General features: G+C 56.3%; 1 protein-coding gene across 19 annotated transcripts in view; it reads left to right on the forward strand.

Moving 5' to 3' along the window:
- c4h21orf58 (chromosome 4 C21orf58 homolog) overlaps positions 1–13,300 on the forward strand; it is a 139,406-nt gene that overhangs the window by 43,998 nt on the left and 82,108 nt on the right. For 14 of the 19 annotated variants that reach the window (XR_015078100.1, XM_085985334.1, XM_085985333.1 and 11 more), the window contains 2 exons: positions 672–732; positions 10,329–10,402. Coding sequence is in view for 16 of the 19 variants with exons in the window: in XM_085985331.1 (XP_085841457.1) it covers positions 672–732; positions 10,329–10,402 (135 nt within the window). In the remaining 3 variants the exon portion in view is untranslated. The other 5 variants (XM_085985338.1, XM_085985339.1, XM_085985347.1 and 2 more) reach the window with 3 other exon arrangements.

Raw genomic sequence — 13,300 nt, forward strand, 5'->3', positions numbered from 1 at the left:
TTTTGCCCACTCACTTACTCTATCAATGTCCCTTTGTAACTTTCTGCCCCCATCTACACTATTTACTGTGCCACCTAACTTAGTGTTGTCAGCAAACTTAGATATACAGCTCTCTATTCCTTCATCCAAGTCATTTATAAAATATAGTGAAAAGCTGAGGCCTCAGTACAGACCCCTGGGGGCACGACACCACTAGTCACATCCTGCCAATTTGAGTACATGCCCATTATCCCTACTCTCTGTCTCCTACCTTCTAATCAATTCTCTACCCATGCCAATAAGTTGCCTCCAATATATGCGCTCTCATTTTTGTTAAAGGTCACTTATGAGGAACCTTGTTGAATACCGACTGGAAGTCCATATAAATAACATCCATAGACACTCCCTCATCTACCACATTAGTTACCTCCTCCAAAAATTCAATTAGGTTCCTCAGACATGACCTACCCTTTACAAATCCATGCAGGCTTTCTGATTCGTTCAAGTTTGATGAGACTTTAAACCAAAGTCTGATAGCATCTTGAAAGAGATACAAAGTAGTTTAATGTTTCAGGAGTTGATTAAAAAGATCCCATGCACTATTTGAAGAGCAGCGGGATAAGTGTTTTTCAAAAAGTCTTCCCTGTAGAAGCCCCGTCCACAAGTTGAACTTATATTGTTTCTCATTTCAGAAACTGGAGAATGAGCGAGAAAACTTGGAAGACCAATCAGATATGGCAGTATCCACAGCAAGTAAGAGCATATTTGTGATATACGAGGTGGCACAGAGGGGGTTAGTTGTTCATAGTTTGGCTGAATGGTCTGTGCAGTTTGCAGTCGGTTATTATGGGATGAAAGTATCTCCATGAACCGGCAAATAAGATGGCATGCAGAGCATCTGGTACCTAGAAGTCTACCAGAGCAAGGGGTGTAAAGCAATTCATTCACCTGATGAAGGATTGATACAGCATGTGTACTGGAAAACAGCTGCATATATAGGGGATATACACTGAGAAACAGTGGGATATATGGGAATATACAGTAAGGAACTGAGGGATATATGGGAATAGGCACGGGAATAATGAGATATATAGAGGAACAGTGGAATATACACATGGGTGAGAGTCTGAGGGATATATGGGGGATACACACGGGAATAATGGGATATACAGAGGATACACACAGGGAAACATTGTGATATATAGAGAATATACATGGAGAAGGCTATACGGGGATACACACTGAGGAACTGTGGGATATATGGGAAACATACACTTTGGAACAATTGGATATCTAGAAGATATATATGGAAATAGTGAGTTATGGACTGGAGGATCAGTGGGCTATATATGGAGATATACACTGGGGAACAATGAAATATACAACAAATAAAAATCTAGGATGAGAAAAGGCCATTGAACTACATCCTGCTGGTATTGGAGCTCAACTTATCCAGTTCCATTTCTACCCTGGATTCCAATAATGTTTAATTTAATTCAGAGTCGTTCATGTAAGTTCTTGTCAAAAGCTTTCTGGAAGTCCAAATATGCACTTTATTTGTGATGTCCTCAAAGAAGTCGAGCAGGATCCTTGCCTTCAAATCTATGCTGGCTCTATTTCTTACCAAGTTATTTTTATACAGGTTCTCTCTAGCCGACCCCTTAGGATGGTTTCCATTGTTTCATCGACTATTGTTGGTTCATGAGTCTGTAATATGGTGGGTCAGGATTGTCCCCCTTTTCAGATATTGGTGCTATGTTTGCTTCCTTCGAACCCTGTGGAACCTCTACAGTGCCCAAGGATTCTACACGACTGTCGCCAGTGCCTCAGAAATGTCCTCCCTAGTCTAACCAGCACTTGAGCATGTGTGCCATCTGCCCAGGGAACTTGTTCACCTTGTCAAGTGCCTCCTCCGCACTAATTGCAAGCTCCTCTGGGATTTGGTTGTGCTACAGGGAGTATTTTCCTCCCTAGTCAATACTAATTGATAATAATCATTAAGTAATTCCTGTACTTTCTCTCCCACCTTCATTTACTCCATCCGTTTAATCCGTCAGAGTTCTAACTTCTTTTCAAAGCACTCTTAACAGTTATCATACTGAAAAATGTTGTAATTGTGCCTCACATCCTTTGCTTTGTCTATCTATTCCTCATACTCAAGTACCCATTTTCAGTATTTTGTAATTGTGCCTCACATCCTTTGCTTTGTCTATCTATTCCTCATACTCAAGTACCCATTTTCAGTATTTTCCTAATCTTCTCTTCCTGCATAATTTATGCAGATTGTTTATCATTTTTAAAATCTCAGTTTCTCAATTCATCCCCAATAAGCATCACTTATTTTTCTTTGTCTCCCTGGTTGAGCGATCGCTCAGCAGTAGATTCAATTTAATTTCTTGTTCTCTTTGCACTGAAGGCGGCCTTCCTGAAATCGTGTATTTGTGTCCTCACTAGTGCTGATTGCTCGATGGCCTCCAAGTGCGATCATATTGTGGTCGCTTCTCCCCAGACGTTCCACTACTTCTGTATGGTGGGTGATGTCCTGATTATCTCCAAGAACCAGATTGAGGTCTGAGTTCTCCTTGGAATGTGCATTCCACGTTTGGCTAAATTCACTGTACGGTCCCAATCGGATGCCAGTTTATGACACATGCTCCCATTGAGTGCAGCTCCCTGGTGGGAGCCCGAGATTGGTGAGTTTACCACAGTGTGTCAAGGAGCAGTCTTGCATCACATTTATTAGCTCTGATTCTATTGCAGCACCTTTGTTAGATCAGTCCCACCTCACCCAGTATGACATTATTTTGTGCACATACCCTCATCTCAATGTACAAAATGATGTCATATTCCTTTACCTGATCTGGGTCGGGACTCCCATGATTGGTGGGACCCTCGCCTCCTGTAAAGTATTATTTTTATAAAACAAGATCCAAAAGCATTTCAAAAATAAAGTCAGGAATTGACCTGGAGCTGAAATGTGCTGAGATCACTCAGCCGGACTTTAGTTATTCTTTGAAGCTGTTCCAGAGTGACTTCTCTATTTTGCAAGGGAAAGATTCTTAATGGGATCTGCACTGTATAAATATGTTGGAGAAAAAAACAGTACGATCACATGGTTTACAACAAACCCTTCAAACTGTTTGTGAAGTAGATCAGTTTAGTTGCCGTTTACTTTCTCAATCTTGCAAAGAGTTTTATACGGCTACACTTTGCATCAGTTGATCCATCTGTTCCTTATCTGTGATGGAATTGGTCCATTAGGACCAATCAGATTGCACACAATTGACGATAGAAAAGCAACCTTTTCAATAATATGGGTAGAAGTTGACTTTTGTGCATAGGGTAGAATTAGTTGATTAAATGACATTAATAGGTTCAGGCAGGTTTACATTATAAAGCTAGATAAATGGTATTATGTGTTCAACTGGCCAAAGAATTAGAGGTTTACCTTAAGGTATGTTCTAGGACAGAAAACACATCAACTATGAAGGGTTTAGATAGAGTAAATAAGGAGAGATTGTTTCCAATGGATGAAGGGTCGATAACCAGCGGGCACAGATTTAAGGTGATTGGCAGAAGAACATGAGGAAAAACTTATTTACGCAACGAGTGTTTAGGATTTGTAATGTGCTCCCCAGTAGGGTGGTGATTACAGATTCAATAGTAGCGTTCAAAAGGGAATTGGATAAAAACCAGAAAATAAAAAAATTGCAGGGATATGGGGAAAGAGCGGGGGAGTGGGATTAACTGGATTGCACTTCGAGAGAGCCGGCACAGACTCGATGGGCCAAATGGCCTCCTTCTGTGCTGTACTATTCTATGATTCTATGACCCTTCCGATCTCTCCCCCCCCCCCCCCCACGACCCATCCGATCTCCCCCCCCCCCCCGACCCTTCCGATCTCTCCCCCACCCCCCCCGACCCTTCCGATCTCCCCCCCCCGCCCCCCGACCCATCCGATCTCCCCCCGCCCCCCCCCGACCCTTCCGATCTCCCCACCCACCGCCGACCCTTCCGATCTCCCCCCCACCCCCCCCCGACCCATCCGATCTCCCCCCCGGCCCGACCCTTCCGATCTCCCCCCACCGACCCTTCCGCTCTCCCCCCTCGACCCATCCGATCTCCCCCCGCCGACCCATCCGATCTCCCCCCCCCCCCCCCGCCCCCGACCCTTCCGCTCTCCCCCCTCGACCCTTCCGATCTCCTCCCTCGACCCTTCCGATCTCCCCCCCCGACCCTTCCGATCTCCCCCCTCGACCCTTCCGATCTCCCCCCCCCCGCCGACCCTTCCGATCTCCTCCCTCGACCCTTCCGATCTCCCCCCCCGACCCTTCCGATCTCCCCCCCCGACCCTTCCGATCTCCACCCCCTCGACCCTTCCGATCTCCCCCCCACCCCCCCCGACCCTTCCGATCTCCCCACCCCCCGCCGACCCTTCCGATCTCCCCCCCCCCGACCCATCCGATCTCCCCCCCCAGCCCGACCCTTCCGATCTCCCCCCACCGACCCTTCCGCTCTCCCCCCTCGACCCATCCGATCTCCCCCCGCCGACCCATCCGATCTCCCCCCCCCCCCGCCCCCGACCCTTCCGCTCTCCCCCCTCGACCCTTCCGATCTCCTCCCTCGACCCTTCCGATCTCCCCCCCGACCCTTCCGATCTCCCCCCCCGCCGACCCTTCCGATCCCCCCCCCCCCCGCCCGACCCTTCCGATCTCCACCCCCCCGACCCTTCCAATCTCCCCCCCGACCCTTCCGATCTCCCCCCCCGACCCTTCCGATCTCCACCCCCCCGACCCTTCCGATCTCCACCCCCCCGACCCTTCCGATCTCCACCCCCCCGACCCTTCCGATCTCCCCCCCCGACCCTTCCGATCTCCACCCGCCGACCCTTCCGATCTCCCCCCCGACCCTTCCGATCTCCACCCCCCGACCCTTCCGATCTCCACCCACCCGACCCTTCCGATCTCCACCCCCCCGACCCTTCCGATCTCCACCCCCCCGACCCTTCCGATCTCCCCCCCCGACCCTTCCGATCTCCACCCCCCGACCCTTCCGATCTCCCCCCCCGACCCTTCCGATCTCCCCCCCCGACCCTTCCGATCTCCCCCCTCGACCCTTCCGATCTCCCCCCCCCCCGACCCTTCCGCTCTCCCCCCCCGACCCTTCCGCTCTCCCCCCCCGACCCTTCCGCTCTCCCCCCCGACCCTTCCGATCTCCCCCCCCGACCCTTCCGATCTCCCCCCCCCGACCCTTCCGATCTCCCCCCCCGACCCTTCCGATCTCCCCCCCCGACCCTTCCGATCTCCCCCCCCGACCCTTCCGATCTCCCCTTCCGATCTCCCCCCCGACCCTTCCGATCTCCCCCCCCGCGACCCTTCCGCTCTCCCCCCTCGACCCTTCCGATGTCCCCCCCCGACCCTTCCGATCTCCCCCCCCCCCGACCCTTCCGATCTCCCCCCCCGACCCTTCCGCTCTCCCCCCCTCGACCCTTCCGCTCTCCCCCCCCCGACCCTTCCGATCTCCCCCCCCGACCCTTCCGATCTCCACCCCCCGACCCTTCCGATCTCCCCCCTCGACCCTTCCGATCTCCCCCCCTCCCCCGACCCTTCCGCTCTCCCCCCCCGACCCTTCCGCTCTCCCCCCCGACCCTTCCGCTCTCCCCCCCGACCCTTCCGCTCTCCCCCCCCGACCCTTCCGCTCTCCCCCCCTCCCCCGACCCTTCCGCTCTCCCCCCCCGACCCTTCCGCTCTCCCCCCTCGACCCTTCCGCTCTCCCCCCCCGAACCTTCCGATCTCCCCCCCCCCCCCCCGACCCTTCCGATCTCCCCCCCGACCCTTCCGATCTCCCCCCCGACCCTTCCGATCTCCCCCCCGACCCTTCCGATCTCCCCCCTCGACCCTTCCGATCTCCCCCCTCGACCCTTCCGCTCTCCCCCCTCGACCCTTCCGCTCTCCCCCCTCGACCCTTCCGCTCTCCCCCCTCGACCCTTCCGCTCTCCCCCCTCGACCCTTCCGCTCTCCCCCCTCGACCCTTCCGCTCTCCCCCCTCGACCCTTCCGCTCTCCCCCCTCGACCCTTCCGCTCTCCCCCCTCGACCCTTCCGCTCTCCCCCCTCGACCCTTCCGCTCTCCCCCCTCGACCCTTCCGCTCTCCCCCCCTCGACCCTTCCGATCTCCACCCCCCGACCCTTCCGATCTCCACCCCCCCGACCCTTCCGATCTCCACCCCCCCGACCCTTCCGATCTCCCCCCCCCGACCCTTCCGATCTCCACCCCCCCGACCCTTCCGATCTCCCCCCCCCGACCCTTCCGATCTCCACCCCCCCGACCCTTCCGATCTCCACCCCCCCGACCCTTCCGATCTCCCCCCCCCGACCCTTCCGATCTCCACCCCCCGACCCTTCCGATCTCCCCCCCCGACCCTTCCGATCTCCCCCCTCGACCCTTCCGATCTCCCCCCCCCGACCCTTCCGATCTCCCCCCTCGACCCTTCCGATCTCCACCCCCCGACCCTTCCGATCTCCACCCCCCCGACCCTTCCGATCTCCACCCCCCCGACCCTTCCGATCTCCCCCCCCGACCCTTCCGATCTCCCCCCTCGACCCTTCCGCTCTCCCCCCTCGACCCTTCCGCTCTCCCCCCCGACCCTTCCGATCTCCCCCCCCGACCCTTCCGATCTCCCCTTCCGATCTCCCCCCCGACCCTTCCGCTCTCCCCCCTCGACCCTTCCGATGTCCCCCCCCGACCCTTCCGATCTTCCCCCCCCCGACCCTTCCGATCTCCCCCCGCGACCCTTCCGCTCTCCCCCCTCGACCCTTCCGCTCTCCCCCCTCGACCCTTCCGATCTCCCCCCTCGACCCTTCCGCTCTCCCCCCCCCGACCCTTCCGCTCTCCCCCCTCGACCCTTCCGATCTCCCCCCCCGACCCTTCCGATCTCCCCCCCGACCCTTCCGATCTCCCCCCCCCGACCCTTCCGCTCTCCCCCCCCGACCCTTCCGATCTCCCCCCCCGACCCTTCCGATCTCCCCCCTCGACCCTTCCGATCTCCCCCCCTCCCCCGACCCTTCCGCTCTCCCCCCCGACCCTTCCGCTCTCCCCCCCCCGACCCTTCCGCTCTCCCCCCCCGACCCTTCCGATCTCCCCCCCTCCCCCGACCCTTCCGCTCTCCCCCCCGACCCTTCCGCTCTCCCCCCCCCGACCCTTCCGCTCTCCCCCCTCGACCCTTCCGCTCTCCCCCCCCGAACCTTCCGATCTCCCCCCCCCCCGACCCTTCCGATCTCCCCCCCCCCCCCGACCCTTCCGATCTCCCCCCCGACCCTTCCGATCTCCCCCCCGACCCTTCCGATCTCCCCCCTCGACCCTTCCGCTCTCCCCCCTCGACCCTTCCGCTCTCCCCCCTCGACCCTTCCGCTCTCCCCCCTCGACCCTTCCGCTCTCCCCCCTCGACCCTTCCGCTCTCCCCCCTCGACCCTTCCGCTCTCCCCCCTCGACCCTTCCGCTCTCCCCCCTCGACCCTTCCGCTCTCCCCCCTCGACCCTTCCGCTCTCCCCCCTCGACCCTTCCGCTCTCCCCCCTCGACCCTTCCGCTCTCCCCCCTCGACCCTTCCGCTCTCCCCCCTCGACCCTTCCGCTCTCCCCCCTCGACCCTTCCGCTCTCCCCCCTCGACCCTTCCGCTCTCCCCCCTCGACCCTTCCGCTCTCCCCCCTCGACCCTTCCGCTCTCCCCCCTCGACCCTTCCGCTCTCCCCCCTCGACCCTTCCGCTCTCCCCCCTCGACCCTTCCGCTCTCCCCCCTCGACCCTTCCGCTCTCCCCCCTCGACCCTTCCGCTCTCCCCCCTCGACCCTTCCGCTCTCCCCCCTCGACCCTTCCGCTCTCCCCCCTCGACCCTTCCGCTCTCCCCCCTCGACCCTTCCGCTCTCCCCCCTCGACCCTTCCGCTCTCCCCCCTCGACCCTTCCGCTCTCCCCCCTCGACCCTTCCGCTCTCCCCCCTCGACCCTTCCGCTCTCCCCCCTCGACCCTTCCGCTCTCCCCCCTCGACCCTTCCGCTCTCCCCCCTCGACCCTTCCGCTCTCCCCCCTCGACCCTTCCGCTCTCCCCCCTCGACCCTTCCGCTCTCCCCCCTCGACCCTTCCGCTCTCCCCCCTCGACCCTTCCGCTCTCCCCCCTCGACCCTTCCGCTCTCCCCCCTCGACCCTTCCGCTCTCCCCCCTCGACCCTTCCGCTCTCCCCCCTCGACCCTTCCGCTCTCCCCCCTCGACCCTTCCGCTCTCCCCCCTCGACCCTTCCGCTCTCCCCCCTCGACCCTTCCGCTCTCCCCCCTCGACCCTTCCGCTCTCCCCCCTCGACCCTTCCGCTCTCCCCCCTCGACCCTTCCGCTCTCCCCCCTCGACCCTTCCGCTCTCCCCCCTCGACCCTTCCGCTCTCCCCCCTCGACCCTTCCGCTCTCCCCCCTCGACCCTTCCGCTCTCCCCCCTCGACCCTTCCGCTCTCCCCCCTCGACCCTTCCGCTCTCCCCCCTCGACCCTTCCGCTCTCCCCCCTCGACCCTTCCGCTCTCCCCCCTCGACCCTTCCGCTCTCCCCCCCTCGACCCTTCCGCTCTCCCCCCTCGACCCTTCCGCTCTCCCCCCTCGACCCTTCCGCTCTCCCCCCTCGACCCTTCCGCTCTCCCCCCTCGACCCTTCCGCTCTCCCCCCTCGACCCTTCCGCTCTCCCCCCTCGACCCTTCCGCTCTCCCCCCTCGACCCTTCCGCTCTCCCCCCTCGACCCTTCCGCTCTCCCCCCTCGACCCTTCCGCTCTCCCCCCTCGACCCTTCCGCTCTCCCCCCTCGACCCTTCCGCTCTCCCCCCTCGACCCTTCCGCTCTCCCCCCTCGACCCTTCCGCTCTCCCCCCTCGACCCTTCCGCTCTCCCCCCTCGACCCTTCCGCTCTCCCCCCTCGACCCTTCCGCTCTCCCCCCTCGACCCTTCCGCTCTCCCCCCTCGACCCTTCCGCTCTCCCCCCTCGACCCTTCCGCTCTCCCCCCTCGACCCTCCGCTCTCCCCCCTCGACCCTTCCGCTCTCCCCCCTCGACCCTTCCGCTCTCCCCCCTCGACCCTTCCGCTCTCCCCCCTCGACCCTTCCGCTCTCCCCCCTCGACCCTTCCGCTCTCCCCCCTCGACCCTTCCGCTCTCCCCCCTCGACCCTTCCGCTCTCCCCCCTCGACCCTTCCGCTCTCCCCCCTCGACCCTTCCGCTCTCCCCCCTCGACCCTTCCGCTCTCCCCCCTCGACCCTTCCGCTCTCCCCCCTCGACCCTTCCGCTCTCCCCCCTCGACCCTTCCGCTCTCCCCCCTCGACCCTTCCGCTCTCCCCCCCTCGACCCTTCCGCTCTCCCCCCTCGACCCTTCCGCTCTCCCCCCTCGACCCTTCCGCTCTCCTCCCCCTCGACCTTTCCGCTCTCCCCCCTCGACCTTTCCAATCTATCCCCCCCCCGACCCTTCCGATCTCCCCTCCCGACACTTGTGCTCTCCCCCCTCAATCCTTCGGATCTCCACCCCCCCCCCCGCCCCGCCCCCCGACCCTTCCAATCTCCCCCGAGGCCTCCGATCTCCTCCACCACTGACCCTTCCAATCTCCCCGTGAGGCCTCCAATCCCTCCCTCCCCCATTTCCGCTCCCCAGCTGCGGCCTGGTTCCTCGCCTGACAGCCAGACAGCCTCTCAATCTGTAGATGGTGGAGAGGTTTTGAGGGGTCAGGAGGTGAGCCACTTGTCGCACATTACCGAGCCTCTGGCCTGCTCTTGTTGCCATGGTTTTGATATGGTTGCCCCAGTTAAAGTTCTATCCATGAATGCCACCTCCTCCAAACCCCGCATTTCCATTGCCCCACATCTTGATTGCTCCCTGTGCCCATCTGTATTCATTTCAAAATCCTTGCCCATATCTTGAAATGCTTCACACCACCTCAGGGTGTTCCTGCTGACACTTTTCACTTCTGTGACATTGGCCTACTACTCATCCCCCGTCCTCAACCCTCCACCGCTGGTGAGTGCTCTTTCAGCCATCGCATTCCTGCCCTCTGGAACTGTTTCCCTAAATCCTTACCTCCTCTCATCCTGCTTTCAGCAGTCTTCCTAAAAGGATTCTCTTCACCTGTTCTATCAGTTCCATCCCCTAATTCCGTCTGTCAGTTTCTTCCCCCTGCTCAGTGTTCATTTGCTTCTTCTCTGCACTCGAATGCGTTCTGAGACTTCGATCCCACATGAAGAACAAGCTGCTGTACTTTGAATAAGAGGAATTTTGAGAGAACTGCAACAACCGTCAGTCTGTGTCTGAGAGTCTGACAGGTTTTTTTTTTGTTTTCTGTGCAGGGAGTTTTGATGGACAGGGAGATGCGCTGCACAATGCACTGAAACGGAGAAAAGGCTTGCTGCAAAAACTGAGGGTAAGGGTCTTGGGGAAACCCACCCGCAGAGCTTGTGTCTGGTACTGTCTGCTCCACGAACAGCAGCCTTTGGGGCGGGTGTTGCCATGGGGAGGAAGAGCTGTCAAATCATAGAAACATAGAAGATAGGAGCAGGAGTAGGCCATTCGGCCCCTCGAACCTGCTCCACCATTCAATGCGATCATGGCTGATCATCCAAATTCAGTACCCGGTCCCTGCTTTCTCCCCATACCCCTTGATCCCTTTAGCCTTAAGAAATATATCCAACTCCTTCTTGAATATATTTATTGTATTGGCCTCTACTGCCTTCTGTAGCAGAGAATTCCACAAGTTCACCACTCTCTGGGTGAAGAAATTCCTCCTCATTTCTGTCCTAAATGGCATACCCTTTATCCTTAGACTGTGACCCCTGGTTCTGGACTCCCCGACCATCGGGAACATCCTTCCTGCATCTAGTCTGTCCAGTCCTGTCAGAATGTTATAAGTTTCAATGAGATCCCCTCTCATTCTTCTAAACTCCAGCGAGTACAATCCCAATCGTCCCAATCTCTCCTCATACGTCATTCCTGCCATCCCAGGTATCAGCCTGGTGAATCTTCGCTGAACTCCTTCCATGGCAAGAACATCCTTCCTCAGATAAGGCGACCAAAACTGCACACAATACTCAAGATGTGGTCTCACCAAGGCCCTGTACAACTGCAGCAAGACATCCTTGTTCCTGTACTCAAACCCTCTCGCTACAAAGGCCAACATACCATTTGCCATCTTAACCGCCTGCTGCACCTGCATGCTTACCTTCAGCGACTGGTGCACAAGGACACCCAGGTCTCGTTGCACTTCCCCTTTTCCAAATCTATTGCCATTCAGATAATAATCTGCCTTCCTGTTTTTGCCACCAAAGTGGATAACCTCACATTTATCCACGTTATATTGCATCTGCCATGCTTCTGCCCAATCACCCAACCTGTCCAAATCATACTGTAGTTTCTCGGCATCCTCCTCACAGCACACACGCCCACCCAGCTTTTTGTCGTCTGCAAATTTGGAGATATTACATCTAGTTCCCTTGTCTAGATCATCATTAATATATATTGTGAATAGCTGGGGCCCAAGGACCGATCCCTGCGGTACACCACTAGTCACTGCCTGCCACTCGGAAAAAGACCCGTTTATTCCAACTCTTTGCTTTCTGTCTGCCAACCAGTTCTCTATCCAAGTTAATACCTTGCCCCCAATCCCATGTGCCTTAACTTTACACACTAATCTCTTATGCGGGACCTTATCAAAAGCCTTGTGAAAGTCCAAATACACCACATCCACTGGTTCTCCCTTATCTATTTTACTAGTTACATCCTCAAAAAATTCCAGTAGATTAGTCAAGCACGATTTACCTTTTGTAAATCCATGTTGACTTTGTCCGATCCTGTCACTGTTTTCCAAGTGCTCTGCTATTACATCTTTTATAACGGACTCGAGCATTTTCCCCACTACCGATGTCAGGCTTACTAGTCTGTAATTCCCTGTTTTCTCTCTACCACCTTTTTTGAATAGTGGGGTAACATTAGCTACCCTCCAATCCATGGGTATTGTTCCATATTCTATCGAATGTTGGAAGATGATCAGCAATGCATCTACTATTTCTAGGGCCACTTCCTTAAGCACCCTAGAATGTAGATTATCAAATCCTGGGGATTTATCAGCCTTCAATCCCATCAATTTCCCTAACACCATTTCCCTACAAATACTGATCTCTTTCAGTTCCTCCCTTTCATCAGACCCTATGTTCCCCGACACATCTGGGAGGTTATTTCACAGAATCACAGAAACCCCACAGTGCAGATAGAGGCCATTTCGGCCCATCGAGCCTGCACCGACACATATCCCACCCGATCCCCGTAACCCCTACACCAACACATATCCCACCCTATCCCCGTATTTAATCCCCCTAACACTAAGGGTCAATTTATCATAGCCAATCAACCTAACCCGCACATCTTTGGACTGTGGGAGGAAACCGGAGCACCCGGAGGAAACCCACGCAAACACGGGGAGAATGTCTGTGTGGAGTTTGCACAGTCACCCGAGGCCGGATTCGAACCCGGGTCCCTGGCGCTGTGAGGCAACAGTGCTAACCACTATGCCACCATTTGTGTCCTCCTTTGTGAAGACAATTTGTCTGCCATTTCTTTGTTCCCCATTATAAATTCCCCTGATTCTGACTGCAAGGGACCTACGCTTGACTTCACCAATCTTTTTCTCTTCACATATCTATAAAAGCCTTTACAGTCAGTTTTTATGTTCCCTGCAAGCTTACTCTCATATTCTATTTTCACTTTCTTAATTAATCCCTTTGTCCTCCTTTGTTGAATCCTAAACTGCTCCCAATCCTCAGGTTTACTGCTTTTTCTGGCCAATTTATATGTCCTCTCCTTGGATCTTATGCTATCCCTAATTTTCCTTGTTAGCCACGGTTGAGTCACCTTTTTTTTTAATGCCAAACAGGGATGAACAAATTCTGTAGTTCATCCATGCTGTCTTTGAATGTTTGCCATTGCCTGTCCACCGTCAACCCTTTGAGTGACATTCCCCAATCAATCCTACCCAACTCGCGCCTCAGACCATCGTAGTTTCCTTTATTTAAATTCAGGATCCTAGTCTCTGAGTCAACTACTTCATTCTCCATTTTAATGAAGAATTCGATCATATTATGATCGCTCCGACCCAAGGGGCCTCGTACAACAAGATTGCTAATTAATCCTTTCTCGTTACATAATACCCAGTCTAAGATGGCCTGATCTCTGGTTGGTTCCTCGACATATTGGTCCAGGAAACCATCCCGTAAACACTCCAGGAATTCCTCCTCCACAGTATTGTTACTAATTTGGTTAGCCCAATCTT

The sequence above is a fragment of the Somniosus microcephalus genome, chromosome 4 (assembly GCF_052327205.1).
Source record: "Somniosus microcephalus isolate GS21.2 chromosome 4, FLI_Smic_1.0, whole genome shotgun sequence".
NCBI classification, from domain to species: domain Eukaryota; kingdom Metazoa; phylum Chordata; class Chondrichthyes; order Squaliformes; family Somniosidae; genus Somniosus; species Somniosus microcephalus.